The sequence below is a fragment of the Bombus vancouverensis genome, unplaced genomic scaffold (genome assembly GCF_051014615.1).
Source record: "Bombus vancouverensis nearcticus unplaced genomic scaffold, iyBomVanc1_principal scaffold0073, whole genome shotgun sequence".
Classification (NCBI taxonomy): domain Eukaryota; kingdom Metazoa; phylum Arthropoda; class Insecta; order Hymenoptera; family Apidae; genus Bombus; species Bombus vancouverensis.
Window position 1 is genome coordinate 113281 of NW_027468964.1, and position 15907 is coordinate 129187.

Here is a 15907-nt window from a genome sequence, read left to right on the forward strand (position 1 = left end):
CCTCACTAATTATATGTCCTAAATAATTCACCTCGTGTCGTAAAAATTCGCACTTATCAGGTTGTAATCGTAATTTAGCTTTCCTCAGTCTTTCCATTAATTTATTAAATTTAATTTCGTGTTCTTGGAGAGACGTGGAATAAATCGCTATGTCATCCAGATAGACGAATAGTTCTATTCCTTGCAGACCAGATAATATTGAATTCATCAAACGTTGAAATGTTGCTGGGGCATCTTTTAATCCAAAGGGCATTCTTTTGAATTGAAAATGCCCGTATGGTGTCGAAAATGCAGTTTTGTGGGCATCTTCCTGTGACATACGGATCTGGTGAAAGCCCGATGCCAAGTCAAACGTGGAAAAATATTTTGCACTTCCTAATTGATCCAATATTTCTGTAATGTTGGGTAGTGGGAAGGCATCGCCAATCGTTTTATCGTTCAATTTTCTATAATCGATGACTAATCTCCAGCGCTTATTTCCTTGCGAATCGGGTTTTTGGGCACAATCCATAACGGGGAGTTATATGGAGATATTGATGGTTCCACTACGTCCGTATCTAGTAGTTCTTGGACCTGTCGATTTATTTCTTCTCGATGTATTGGTGGATATCGATACTGTTTAGTATTGATGGGTATATTATCCGTTGTAATTATCCTATGTTCCAGAACTTCGGTTGCTTCCAATGTATCTCCTGGAATATGAAACCTATCTTGATTATTACGAATCAATTTTTTAGCATTTTCCTTTTCTTCTTCGTTCAAATGTTCGAGTCGTAGTAACTCATTTATTTTATCGTATCTACTTTCCTCCGATCTTAGAACTGTATTGCACGCTGTCCTAGGAAGCGGGTGGCGGGGGGGGGGGGATTTTCAAATTCTTTAATTACCATCGTTGGTGTTGTAAATACGTAATCTCTCGAAGTAGTATTTATTACTCTTATGTAACCTTTTCCTTTATGATTCCTCACAACTGCATTACCAAAATAGATTCCCTTGTTCGGCTCGATTCTTGGAATAAATCCCTCTTTTATCTCTGGATTAGCGATATTAATCGAACACGTTATTGAACTTCGCTTCGGTATAATTATTTTTTCTTTAGTATCGAAGGGAATATAAATATTTCCCCACTTGATATGTTTTTCCTCATAATCTAAACGAGCTTTACAACCTGCAAAAAATTCGGATCCTAGGATTCCGTCTTGATCGATTAGCAATGAATCATCGACTACATGAAAAACAACCGGATGGCCCGCAACCTGTATTACCGTCTGCCCTAAGAAGACCAGGCTCGTTGCCGTAATTCCTCGCACTTCGATTGATTCCTTTTCGTCGATGATGGCTGAATCGAGTATAGCAGGTTTCTTGATAATGTTGATTTCCGATCCAGAGTCTAATAATAAACTCGTCTTAGTCTTTAGATCTGGGGAAACTATTCGTGCAGTTGGGGTCGTTGGGGAATCGTTAAATTTTATTGAAATAATTCGGAGAGGTCGCCTTCCGAATCTGAATTCAACTCCTGATGATTTTCCTTCGCCGGTTGCTTGTGCTTCACTCTTTTCCTTTTGCCTTGAGATTCTGGATTCTCTGTCTGTGACCTCGTTTGGTTGTGGGATGACTCCCCCACAATATTTAGTGGTTGTTCGTTCGATCTTATGGTCGGCATTGCGTTCGCTCTGTCTCTCGTTATGGGTGGTGGAGTCGATCTCGCGGGGGTGGCTGTCCTTGTTGTGTTTGTTGCCGTCGGCGCCGGTCGCCTGGTTGCCGCCTGTACTCTTGGGCGATTCGGCGTATCGTTCCTTCGTGGCTCGCCCCATTCTCCCGAAGGACGTGTTTGGTTTCCCGATGGTCTCGAAGCATAGGGTACGATTAATCCGGCATCTACTCGGGCTTTAAATTTGTAACAGTCTTTCACTAGATGCCCGGGTTTTTTGCAATAGTTACACGTGATATTTTGTCTTGTAGAATTCAAAAAATTCTGCGATGGAGGTAGCGATCTTCGATCTTGGCGGTTGTTTCTGATATTGTCGTTAGTGTTCGAAGGACGTGCGTTGTCGCGTCTGTAATAGTTCGAGGGTGTCGGTCGTTGGGGTTAGGTTGGGGTTACTAATTTATATGTATATTATTACTAATTTATATTTAAATTAAATAAAGAGAAAGATGAACTTGTTTAATTTAAATAGCTTATACATTTAGAGAATAATATTGAAAATATTAGGGAAATTTAAAAAATTTTTTAATATTAAAAAAAAATATTTAAAAATATTAATATGTATGTCGGATTAGCACTGGGAGTAGGGTTGTGGGCGTCAAATGAATCTTCACGGGAATTAACCATTGGTACGGTACACGCAGGTGTAGTTTATTATAATAATAGAGTTATTACAGTCTTGACAATTGATCACGACAATTGGCACTCGCGACACTAGTGACGATGGTCTCAGGCCCGACAACGAATCCGCGGCCAACGGGATCACAAAAGAACGTGTCGGAGATGAAAGGAAAACCGGAGCCTTCCCTTTGCAATTTTGCGAGAGTCTTCTGGTGCTTTAGCCTGGATTTTGTCATAGCTGTAATTAAGCAATTGTTGTCATTTGTAATTGTTCGATATATGTGATGGCGAGGGTGGGTTCGAGGTGGCAGCTGGTCGCCGAGCGTAGCCGCGGTCACGGGATAAACGTTTTGCCTGACGAAGGTGTGGATCGGTTGTATTGTTCTCCCTAGAAATCACATAGAATTGTACTTTGGAGATGTCGATAGAACGGGACACACCTTGTATTAGGAATCAGACTCCAGACAGAGGCTGCCTAGCAACGACGTTTGGATCTTTCTCGATGCTTCCAAAGAGTATACAACAAATTCTTGGCAGAGTCTGCCTAGCAGCGGCGATTGGAAGCTTCTCGATGCCTCCAGCGAGCATATAACGAACAAAATGCAGTGGTACAGCGAAAAAGATTTTCATCAGATATTCATTCGTGTGATCGCCTTGGAAAGTGATACATCGAGCAATTTACCGAGTGCCTCAGCAATCGTATTTTTTTTGTGTTTAAATTATTCTACGCATAGTATAGAGTTATCCCGTTGACCGTGGATTCGTTTGGAATCATTAGTTAAACTTATCATTTGTTAATCTTATCATTCATTAAACTCAATACTCATAATATTTTGTAAAATCTTGTATATTCGCGTAAATATAATCTCTGTTTCATAAAACGATGGCTAATTCAAACGAAGAATCGTTACACGCCTTAAATTCTAATGTTAACCCGACATATACATATATATATATATATATATATATATACATGTATATATATATACATATATACATATATACATATATATATGTATATATATATATAAATAATATAATAATAAATCAAACTTGCTCGAGCCTGCTTGAATCTCTGTATCATTGTATCATAATGTGAGAACTTTCACAAGCCTAAATCTTGGCAGTCTGACGATCGAGAATATTGCTATCGGAAGAATCGCTCTCATCCGTAAACAAGATATTTCCAAGTATTGCGTTATAATTTGCTTTGCGGCTAACCATCGAATATTCGTCAAACGACATAATTTCGCACACGGCGAACCTTATAACGTACACCTTTTTGGCGTATTATTTTTCCCACTTTTTTTTTTTTATTAACGTGGAGGAAATCCGCACGGACACCAGGTCGCTTCTGGGAAAAAGCGGCGTGGTAGTGGCAGACGCCAACGGACTAAAACCTCCACGATGACCGTCCCGGCGGCGATCTAGAGGGGCCCGGGAACTGGTGTGAGGGATACACCCCCTCCGCGCTCAATACACCCCCTAATGGAGCGATATGCGGCCACGTTACACCGCGCCTCGTCGCCGGAGCCGCCGTGCCAGACAATCCGGTTCCCCTGCCGGGCAGATTTGCGACGGACCTAGCGCACCTCACCGAAGCGCTTCCATGGCCTCTGCCGCGCCCTCGCCGGTCAATTCTCTCAGGGTGAGAGTATTATTTTTCCCACTGCTGCGTGTGAAACCCCTATTGGACAAACTGTTCTTTGCAATACCTCGATGGATAAATACGCGCACAAACACGCAATACGTGCAATAGAATGCTCGAGGTCAATTTTGTGATCCTCTTTTTCAACAGATCTTCGCAAATCCGAAGGTGTAGAATTACCTCCCAAAGACATAAGATGACAACAAACACTTTCTTGACACACTGTATAACATTGAGGTATCCAGTTTTGCCACATACAATTTTGTCATTGTCACGTTTGACTTTGTTCATTGTAAAGTCAAATTTGCACACTCCATCTGTGAAATAGTACGAAGAAATCATAGTGACTTGTATTCCTTATGATATCATGATGCCACATAATATATAATACAATACAATAATTCGCGAACAGATCACTCGTTAATTGCTTTTAAAAGAATTACCACGGAAGCTTCCTAACACGCTACCCGGGGGCCAGGGATTTATTTCGTCGATAAGTTAGGTTATTAAACTTATGTTCTTTCATTGAAGACATCGATGGACGCTGTGTTCCAGAAATAGCCAATCACACTTGGCGAAGCATAATAGTAATTTACAATAACAAATACTTAAGAATGCCTAATTTTGTTAAACATAGGGTTCAATTTACAATTATGTAAATATTACTTCTTGAAAGTAACTTCTTAATCAATTTTAACAAATTTTGTAAAATCATGTAATAAATCTTTTTATTTATCGGAATAGTTAATACACAAATAAACACTGTACATATGTCGTGACAGAAATAAAGAGAGAATTCATATTTCTAGAACAGTCATATTTATGATAACATAAAAGCTACCATATATACAATAATATAATTTCGCATGCGAAAACATTTCTTTCGTTTCCATAAATCCCATGATATTCAATTTTTATCGTTGTAATCTGTGTTATTGTTTATACGTCTGTATTTATCTCTGAAAATTCTCGCTATTCAAATGAATATGAACAGAACGAAATGATGAAACCACATTGTAGCAATAACAATGCGATAGAATAACAGTTTTATATTGTGAATAGAAATAGTAACATGGTGCAAAAATGAGTAAATATACGAATTAAATTTGCTCTTAATCAACAAAACTAATTACTTATTCCAATGGTTGGCTTTGGCAAACTGATTCGACTAAGCAATTGATTACCTAATGAATCACAACAGCATAGAAATATTAGTTTGACGTCAGTAATTTCTGCACATGATTAATACATATTTGGTCAGACAAACATAACATGGCTGTGTGACTGCAAATGAAAGGTTCTATTATTTCTGTTCAATATCTCGCGTATTATATATTAGTATATAATTGTAATTACGTAGTAATACAAATGGGAATAAAATATTTGGAATTCTCCATCTTCGAAGAAAGATACCAAGTTGGAAAATTGTATTTCTAATGATTTGTACCAATTTATATTTTTAACGAACGTATATACGTGTCAGTATCAATGGTATACTTTAATAACGTGTGACACGTAAGGGTAGAAGTGTTAAAAATATCTGTAGACTACTTTGTTTTAGAATAATAAAATAAGAATTAAAATATTTAATTTTTTGATTCGTCAAATTTAAATTTATTGTTACTCGTATCGATTCACAAAATCATAAAGGTATGTTTTGTCAATTCCACAGGATATACACCATGATAACATATTTCAAATAATTCGTCAATAAATTATTATTACAATCAATTTTTAATTAAGTAGTAGATAACAAAAAAATATGGAATACAATTTTTTCACACAACGCATTGTTTGAGAGAAAAATAATAAGCCAATTGCCAACCGAACATGTTCAAACTGTATTTTTTTCAAAACGGGACCTTAAGCTAAAAAGCTTTATTTCACATATTCGACTTGTTCTTGTATGTGGTATCAGCACCTAGTCGGATGCCCGCGTTATGCAGGACACCCTGATGGCGTTGAACGCAACGATTCAAATTGAACTGAAAAGTCGTTATGTTTTTAGAGGATTTGTAAGAATGATTAATAGATATGATTGTATGTACAATTTTGTAGAGTACAATTAGATTTGTAAGTACAATTTTAACAAGCTGTCTTAACAAGATCTTTATGAACACATCATACATCAAATATGATACATGCAAAGTATGTATAACATTTAAGATACATGTATGTATGTATAGTGGAAAACAAAACTGTTCGTACAGTTGGAATGTAAAAATAAAAAGAGCAATATTTCCTACATTATTCAAATATATGTAATTGTACACCATAAGAGACATTTATATAAATAATGTAATTGTATAATAAATACACACAAAACATTGACATTATTTATTGTTAGGGAAAATTGTCGTTTGTAATGATCGAGTTTATTTTATTGACCAGTGACTCATCGGCTTATTTTATTTTTGCCGAGCACCCGCGTTTTTGTGTCTTGGCGGCAAACTCGACCTACCCAGTTTTTGCTTTACCTTGGTCTAGGCTTTAGAACACAGACTTACTCACACAAGAGCGACATACATTGTTATTTATTTAATATTAGTAATAATTATATAAATTAAAAATAAATTTTTAAAAAGATTTTTTAATAAAAATTTGAATAATTTATATTTAATAATAGATATAAAATTTATTCTTATTTAATATATATGTATATAAATATAATTTTAATAAAATTATTTAATAAATAATTTAAATTATCATATTATTATTATTATTATTATTTGAAATAAGATTATTTAGATTAATAAAATATTAATTATGTTTAATTTGTAAAATTAAAATTTTTATTTTTAAAATTATATTTTAATATATTATAAATATTATATTTATTAATAATACATATATGTAATATCGTGATGTAATATGTTCACAAAAAGTGGACAATAGAGATGTTAATCAGACAGAAAAGACGATTGTGGCTTAACTTGAACTATTCACACCAAACGTACAGAAAACAGCGCAATCCACACTCTCTCGGCAACGCCACTCGCAACCTCCGTCTCCGCTCGACTCGCACTCGGCTCCTCGACTCGCACTCTCGTTCTCGACTCGCACTCTGCTTTTCGACTCGCGCTCTGTTTCTCGACTCGCACTCTGCTTTTCGACTCGCGCTCTGTTTCTCGACTGACACTCTCTGGCCGTTGTCGCATTCCGTTGTCCTTTTCCTAGGCCCACCGCACACTTGTTCTGCAGACGCTCGTAGCCAGGGTCACGTAGGTCTTTTCCACGAAACTATGCACTTGAAAAGACCGATGACACATTGATGGGCCCGACGGCGCCTCGGCTCTCGCGACATTGTTCATAGTTCGCCCGATATTTCCCAGGCCTTTCGTCCACGATACTACATATATAATATAATTATATATATATAATTTATTTAAATATATTTACATTTAATAAAATTTTAATTAAAAATTATATCATGTATATATATATGTATATTAAATATATTAATTATATAAAAATTTTTTTAAACTTATCGATAGGGTATGAACCTATAAGCTTAATTTTAGCTTATATATATATATTTTTTTTTAAATTAAAATTAAATTTGCTTAGTTAATAATATAATAATTAAATTGCATTTAATAGTAATTTAAATAAGATATATTTGATTTTTATTTAATAATTATGTTTGCAGAGGATTATGTTTTAGAGGATTATGTTTTCAGAGGACTTGTGTGTAGAGGATGGTTGATCGTGAGATTTATTAGACAAGATTGCTCGTTGTTGAAACCTTCAAGTATATTTTCAAATGATTAAATAAATAATTATAGATAATGTTCGCAAAGACGGTAGATACTCGTAGATACTGATCCATAACTCTCGTGAACTCTTTACGATTGCGTCCGTTTAAACTGGTGTAGTATAAACAGGTCGGGGGAGAGTCGGAGAATTCAAATTCGTCTTTGTTCGACGGTTCGACGGTAACGTAACGGCGACATTGTTTTGCCCGGAGTTTATTTATTAATATATTATGTATGTCCTAACGATCTTGATACTCCGAAGCAAAAAAACAACAACATGATTTGAAATGTTCTCTAGCTCATGTACCGCTGCGTGTACTTTCAAGGAGCAAAACCGGCACAGTTCCGCTTGTGACGCGAACGGAGATTATCGTTTCACTTTCTTTAACGCATTTTTGCCATTGAAAGACACTAATTTCTGTGACTTGCTTTATCTCTGTTATAAATCTCTCTTTATATTTAAAATTTTATAGTTTTTGTGCAAACGTAAAACGTAAGTAAATATTAATAAATATTATAATAATATAATATAATGCTATATAATAATATTAATAAATACTTTGCTATTTACTTATTTTATTTCCATTAAAGTGTATTGTATTTTTCATTGCATTACTTTCATTTTTATTTAGTGTAATAATAAACGCATACGTTAATATTCATTGGCATTAGTGTAATTGTAAGCTTCACTGTAAATTTAATAAAATTTATAAGAACGGAATTGTTAAAAGGGTATATATGTGTAATTAAACTAGATTCTATTCTCAATGTTACTTCATTATTTTATTATTGTTTCATATATATATATTTTTTTTTTAATTTACATGTGCTTCTAAGTTAATAGAACTAAACACATGTGTATGTATTAATTGCTATATACGTCATAATTTCAACCATAATATTAAATTATGGTATGTATTATTAAAAAGTATAGTTTAATGTATATATTAAATACATATCATTTATTCGTAGATTTTAAATATGGATACTGGATCAAAGAAGGAGATTAATGAAATGATTACCAAATCAGTCCCTGGCCCTTCAACTACAAAGAGGCCGAAAGTTTTGAAGGAAAAAGGTTGTCGCCGTAAAGAGACTATCCCAGAAAATGATATTATCAATACTGATAATACAGTAACAGATTCAGCAGTACATGATAAAACAGAAAATAAAGATGTAAAAACTGGGGATGTGCTGGAAACAACAATTGACCGAACAAAAAGAAAGGCTGCAATAAAAGCTGCAATTAATATTAAAAAGCAGCAGTCAACGTCACTTGTTACAAAATTACGAAGGCTATCTCTTGATGATGACAGTAATGTAAATGTTTGTGTCATATTATGATGAAATTTAATACTTTTAATCTTATGTTACTAATCTTATCTTATCTTATGTTACTAATCAATACTAACCCTTATATGTAGTACCCAATAATGTTTGATATCGGTTAATTAATACGTCAAAATCTAATTGCTTATATAATTGTATGTACATTGTGTATATAAATACTACTATAACGTTGTTAAATATATTCTAAATTTTTAGAGGAAACGTGGAGGCCGACCTAAAAAAAAGGAAAGTGCTAGAAGTAGTTCAGATGAAAAAAACACAAAAGGTCCTACAAAACATAGTAAAACAAAAAAGAATGTTTTAAGCGAAACAATTTCAAAAGAAGATGCAATACAGCCAGAAAGGATTGAACCATTAAAGTCTTCAATGACAACAAGAGATAGTAATATAAAGAGAACTTTTTCACGGAGTGAAAACACGAAGGGTAAATATTCTAATATTATTGATGATACAGTAATTCCGTCAGCAAGAAATGATATTGAAGATCCTTCAATGTGTGAGGATGCACTTGAGAAATTTACTCCTCTTATGAATTCCACGATGGACATCAATTCTACTTATACGCAGAAGATGATGGACGCTACCGCAATTGTAGAACCTTTATCACCAATAAAATCAAACGAAACGGTAGTAATTAATAGAAACTTGGCTAGTAGTACAGGAAAAAATAATGAACCTAAATTTACATCACGGTCGCCAATAACTCTGCAGGAGGAGGTTCAGCAGCTGAATCAAGCGATTGGACTCACCGAGTTCGAAGAATTATTCGCAGAAGATGAGCCATCCCGTGAAAGGGAAATGTCTAATAGAAACATGACGAAACAGGACATTCAAAATGAAATGAAGAAAAATGTGCCCGTAAGAAGGAGAATCGAGGCCTTTGAAAAAGAAAAAATTTCAGAAAAAGCCATTGTTCAAAAACTGGCACGAAGATCTGTCGAAAAAGCAAAAAAAATCTTATTAGCGAAACAAAAGAAGGAGACTCGGATGATGACATTGCAGGTAACATTACAAACAGTATCAAAGTATTCTTCTGTTATAAAAACACAAGCTATTATTCATTCGATATTTTATCCAAAATATAGCTCCAAACAGTAAGATCCACCTGACGACCTGACGACGACACATCGGACGATGAAGCCAGACCAAGTCGTACAATTCCACATTAGGCGCAATGTAAGTGTTGTTTTACTTAATGAGTTAATAAACATTATAATGCATGGAGTACTGGAATTTTTATCAATTTTAGCGTACATACGCGAAAATGAACTTGCAATGCAACGATAAATTCCGAAGAAAGCAGTCTATAAATTCTTTGATAGAAGAATGTGCACACCAGATTTAACTGAAATGTTTGAAAATATAGATAGGAGTAGATTACAACGCACGTCCAGTGCAATATGGAAGACACCACCGCGTTATTCCATGATGGAAAACGAATAGAAGTTATAATTTGTTAAACTGAATGTTGTTGATTTCAAATTGTGCCTTAGAGCAGGAATACTTGCCATACCTTGCGTGTAATATAAAAATGATGTTACATTGCAACTATCGTTAAAAGATGTATGTGTTCTTAAAATATACCAATGAACGTAAGACTATTTCACTTTTTATACTTTAGAATGATCATAGGCATATATTACTTTTATTATACTACTCAAATTTTACCATTTTTTCGTATTTATATGTATCTTCTTAAGAATTAATAAATAAACCAATTAATAAATAATTGTTTTGGTACGACTTTTTAATGAGAAGTAAATTTTATTAGATTTGCCTTATTATCACTGTTGTGTAATAATTCGCGAGATACTCTATGCTTAGCTACGCTAAGCGAGATACGCTAATATACTCTATACTCTATGCTTTATACCGTTCTTTTGCCCGCTAGTTACCTTGTACGCGAACTTTTTATCGCTAGTGGATTGTAAAAAGCTCGAAGCGGCGGTACCAAAACATAGTTATCTTCTATTAGCAAATAAAATTCTATTTTTGATAAAATTTAGTAAAAAATATTAAAGTATCCGAGGAACAATTTCTTTTGCCTGCAAAAGTCTGCCTAGTATCGGCGTTTGGATCGTTCTCGATGTTTCCAAAGAGTATAGAACAAACTTTTGACAGAAATTGCCTAGCAACAACGATTGGAACCTTCTCGATGTCTCCAGCGAGCATATAACAAACAAATGCAGTCGTATAGCGAAAAAGATTTTCATCAGATATTCATTCGTGTGATCGCCTTGGAAAGTGATACATCGAGCAATTTACCGAGTGTCTCAGCAATTGTATTTTGTGTTTAAAATTATTCTACGCATAATAAAGAGTTATCCCGTTGACCGTGGATTCGTTTGGAATCATTAGTTAAACTTATCATTTGTTAATCTTATCATTTGTTAATCTTATCATTCATTAAACTCAATACTCATAATATTTTGTAAAATCTTGTATATTCGCGTAAATATAATCTCTGTTTCATAAAACGATAGCTAATTCAAACGAAGAATCGTTACACGCCTTAAATTCTAATGTTAACCCGACATATATATATATATATATATATATATATAATATATATTATATTATTTATATATATATATATATAAATAATATAATAATAAATCAAACTTGCTCGAGCCTGCTTGAATCTCTGTATCATTGTATCATAATGTGAGAACTTTCACAAGCCTAAATCCTGGCAGTCTGACGATCGAGAATATTGCTATCGGAAGAATCGCTCTCATCCGTAAACAAGATATTTCCAAGGATTGCGTTATAATTTTCTTAGCGGCTAACCATCGAATATTCGTCAAACGACATAATTTCGCACACGGCGAACCTTATAACGTACACCTTTTTGGCGTATTATTTTTCCCACTTTTTTTTTTTTTTTTTTTTATTAACGTGGAGGAAATCCGCACGGACACCAGGTCGCTTCTGGGAAAAAGCGGCGTGGTAGTGGCAGACGCCAACGGACTAAAACCTCCACGATGACCGTCCCGGCAGCGATCTAGAGGAGCCCGGGAACTGGTGTGAGGGATACACCCCCTCCGCGCTCAATACACCCCCTAATGGAGCGATATGCGGCCACGTTACACCGCGCCTCGTCGCCGGAGCCGCCGTGCCAGACAATCCGGTTCCCCTGCCGGGCAGATTTGCGACGGACCTAGCGCACCTCACCGAAGCGCTTCCATGGCCTCTGCCGCGCCCTCGCCGGTCAATTCTCTCAGGGTGAGAGTATTATTTTTCCCACTGCTGCGTGTGAAACCCCTATTGGACAAACTGTTCTTTGCAATACATCGATGGATAAATACGCGCACAAACACGCAATACGTGCAATAGAATGCTCGAGGTCAATTTTGTGATCCTCTTTTTCAACAGATCTTCGCAAATCCGAAGGTGTAGAATTACCTCCCAAAGACATAAGATGACAACAAACACTTTCTTGACACACTGTATAACATTGAGGTATCCAGTTTTGCCACATACAATTTTGTCATTGTCACGTTTGACTTTGTTCATTGTAAAGTCAAATTTGCACACTCCATCTGTGAAATAGTACGAAGAAATCATAGTGACTTGTATTTCTTATGATATCATGATGCCACATAATATATAATACAATACAATAATTCGCGAACAGATCACTCGTTAATTGCTTTTAAAAGAATTACCACGGAAGCTTCCTAACACGGTACCCGGGGGCCAGGGATTTATTTCGTCGATAAGTTAGGTTATTAAACTTATGTTCTTTCATTGAAGACATCGATGGACGCTGTGTTCCAGAAATAGCCAATCACACTTGGCGAAGCATAATAGTAATTTACAATAACAAATACTTAAGAATGCCTAATTTTGTTAAACATAGGGTTCAATTTACAATTATGTAAATATTACTTCTTGAAAGTAACTTCTTAATCAATTTTAACAAATTTTGTAAAATCATGTAATAAATCTTATTATTTATCATACGCGTGTATTAAGCCAATTGCCAACCGAACACGTTCAAACTGTATTTTTTTCAAAACGGGACCTTAAGCTAAAAAGCTTTATTTCACATATTCGATTTGTTCTTGTATGTGGTATCAGCACCTAGTCGGATGCCCGCGTTATGCAGGACACCCTGATGGCGTTGAACGCAACGATTCAAATTGAACTGAAAAGTCGTTATGTTTTCAGAGGACTTGTGTGTAGAGGATGGTTGATCGTGAGATTTATTAGACAAGATTGCTCGTTGTTGAAACCTTCAAGTATATTTTCAAATGATTAAATAAATAATTATAGATAATGTTCGCAAAGACGGTAGATACTCGTAGATACTGATCCATAACTCTCGTGAACTCCTTACGATTGCGTCCGTTTAAACTGGTATAGTATAAACAGATCGGGGGAGAGTCGGAGAATTCAAATTCGTCTTTGTTCGACGGTTCGACGGTAACGTAACGGCGACATTGTTTTGCCCGGAGTTTATTTATTAATATATTATGTATGTCCTCACGATCTTGATACTCCGAAGCAAAAAAACAACAACATGATTTGAAATGTTCTCTAGCTCATGTACCGCTACGTGTACTTTCAAGGAGCAAAACTGACACAGTTCCGCTTGTGACGCGAGACGGAGATTATCGTTTCACTTCCTTTAACGCATTTTTGCCATTGAAAGACACTAATTTCTGTGACTTGCTTTATCTCTGTTATAAATCTCTCTTTATATTTAAAATTTTATAGTTTTTGTGCAAACGTAAAAGGTAAGTAAATATTAATAAATATTATAATAATATAATATAATGCTATATAATAATATTAATAAATACTTCGCTATTTACTTATTTTATTTCCATTAAGGTATATTGTATTTTTCATTGCATTACTTTCATTTTTATTTAGTGTAATAATAAACGCATACGTTAATATTCATTGGCATTAGTGTAATTGTAAGCTTCACTGTAAATTTAATAAAATTTATAAGAACGGAATTATTAAAAGGGTATATATGTGTAATTAAACTAGATTCTATTCTCAATGTTACTTCATTATTTTATTATTGTTTCATATATATATATATTTTTTTTAATTTACATGTGCTTCTAAGTTAATAGAACTAAACACATGTGTATGTATTAATTGCTATATACGTCATAATTTCAACCATAATATTAAATTATGGTATGTATTATTAAAAAGTATAGTTTAATGTATATATTAAATATATATCATTTATTCGTAGATTTTAAATATGGATACTGGATCAAAGAAGGAGATTAAAGAAATGATTACCAAAGATATATCGAATATACATAATTACTTTCATTTCGAACTTTTTTAGTCTTATTGTTACGTCGATTCTTATATTTCAAGATCTAGTCTTGTATGTACGCTGGGGAGCGCTTTTATTTATTGATTCAACAAAGAATATCGTTGTAGGTGTCATACATGCGAGTAAAAGTAACGAAGTACGAGCAGTTTCACTGTAACATACTTCCTGATAATTTCTCGTTATTTATACCATAAGAAAGTATCAAAGAGGAACTCTTATCTCGAACGTGGATCTATTTGTCGATAATGCATGCGTGTAATACTCGAGTGTCGTTCATACAGCGTAAATATACGTGCAGATACGTAAACCTTTTATGATTTTTGTATCAAAGGCAGACCTGCTATAATACTCGCAAGTGAAATATAATTCTACGAAAGAAAATGGAGCAAAAGAGTTTCCTTGGTAATATATTCTTCCTTTTTCATCACAAGTTTCCTCTTTGTTGTGCTTCTGTTACATTATAATCCTGTTAGATTTACGCGCGTAAAATTTCACTTTGTTGCACTATATATCTCATCATCGCCATCTGCCGAACACCTGTGAGAAACGCGGTTTACTTTGTCTCAAAGCGAGCAAACGTCTAATTTCACAAATTGGATTTTCATCAACAGCGAGAAGGGCATATGCGATGTAAAGGAGGCTGTAAGGGTGTCCTAGGGCTTACGGTGGTTGTCACGATGCCGGAAGTGGCGCCGAGCAGACACGTCAAGGGAGAATCAGAATCGCTATTGGCAAAAACCATCGCGAACATTTGTCCTTCGCGCCACCAAAATTCTATCTTCTGAGATATTTTTCGCGTTTCCGAGGTCATCGCCACTCTCCTTAACTTTGCCTTACGATGTATAATATCTCGATGTTACGGTAGTTAGAAATTTGTATTAATTTGGAGAACCTTGCAAAAGTACGCAAATCTGCTACGATAGTCGGATAGAGAGTATCGGCAGAGATCTGTTCCTTTATCGTGAAACTCTCTCGGACAACTTAGATGCTACCAGATATCGATTCTCGCATCCAACCATTTCGTAATAAACGTAGATCACCCAAGAAATTTCTCAATTGTCATCCGTTAATTTCGCGCAACTTTTGCTTTATTTTAGCTACGTGGGAACCTATTAGTGCGCAAATGTTACCCCGAAAATGTTACTCCTCTGTGCCAAATATCGTTCACGTGTATAATCAAAGTTGCATAAAACCGCGTACAATTGCATCAGGAAATTTCTAATAATTTGCTCGTCTCGCAGGACGAAAACAGGCTCACGAAGGATCCCTCTGTTCTGGCTATCGAATGTACCGCAAGCACGTAGTTTCAAGTGTCCGTTCTCTAGAAAATTCGAAACAATTTATGGTCGATGGTCGAGTGAACGGTGCAACGGTCGAGTCGGAAAAATCAGAAAGACAAATCGTCATAGTTCGAACAGACCGGGAAGCAGAAACGCACTTCCATGATCATTTGTATCGTTGCTCGATCTGTTGCTGCGCAATGACCGAGCAAGCTGTTGATTTTTCTTTTTCTG

General features: G+C 35.0%; 1 protein-coding gene across 1 annotated transcript; it reads left to right on the top strand.

Moving 5' to 3' along the window:
- Positions 1–8643: 8643 nt before the first annotated feature.
- Positions 8644–10719, top strand: LOC117164010 (uncharacterized). Its single transcript, XM_076627562.1, has 5 exons — positions 8644–9052; positions 9278–9709; positions 9794–10084; positions 10168–10258; positions 10332–10719. Exons 1-4 carry the CDS (start codon positions 8714–8716, stop codon positions 10189–10191), a joined length of 1086 nt encoding a protein of 361 aa, XP_076483677.1. The 5' UTR covers positions 8644–8713; the 3' UTR covers positions 10192–10258; positions 10332–10719.
- Positions 10720–15907: the final 5188 nt, after the last annotated feature.

Excerpts from the sequence above, each read along its gene's own strand:
- LOC117164010 (XM_076627562.1), top strand. The coding sequence starts at position 8,714 with ATGGATACTGGATCAAAGAAGGAGATTAATGAAATGATTACCAAATCA. Across the intron at positions 9,053-9,277 it reads CTCTTGATGATGACAGTAAT|AGGAAACGTGGAGGCCGACC; the intron begins GTAAATGTTTGT and ends CTAAATTTTTAG. Across the intron at positions 10,085-10,167 it reads CTCGGATGATGACATTGCAG|CTCCAAACAGTAAGATCCAC; the intron begins GTAACATTACAA and ends TCCAAAATATAG.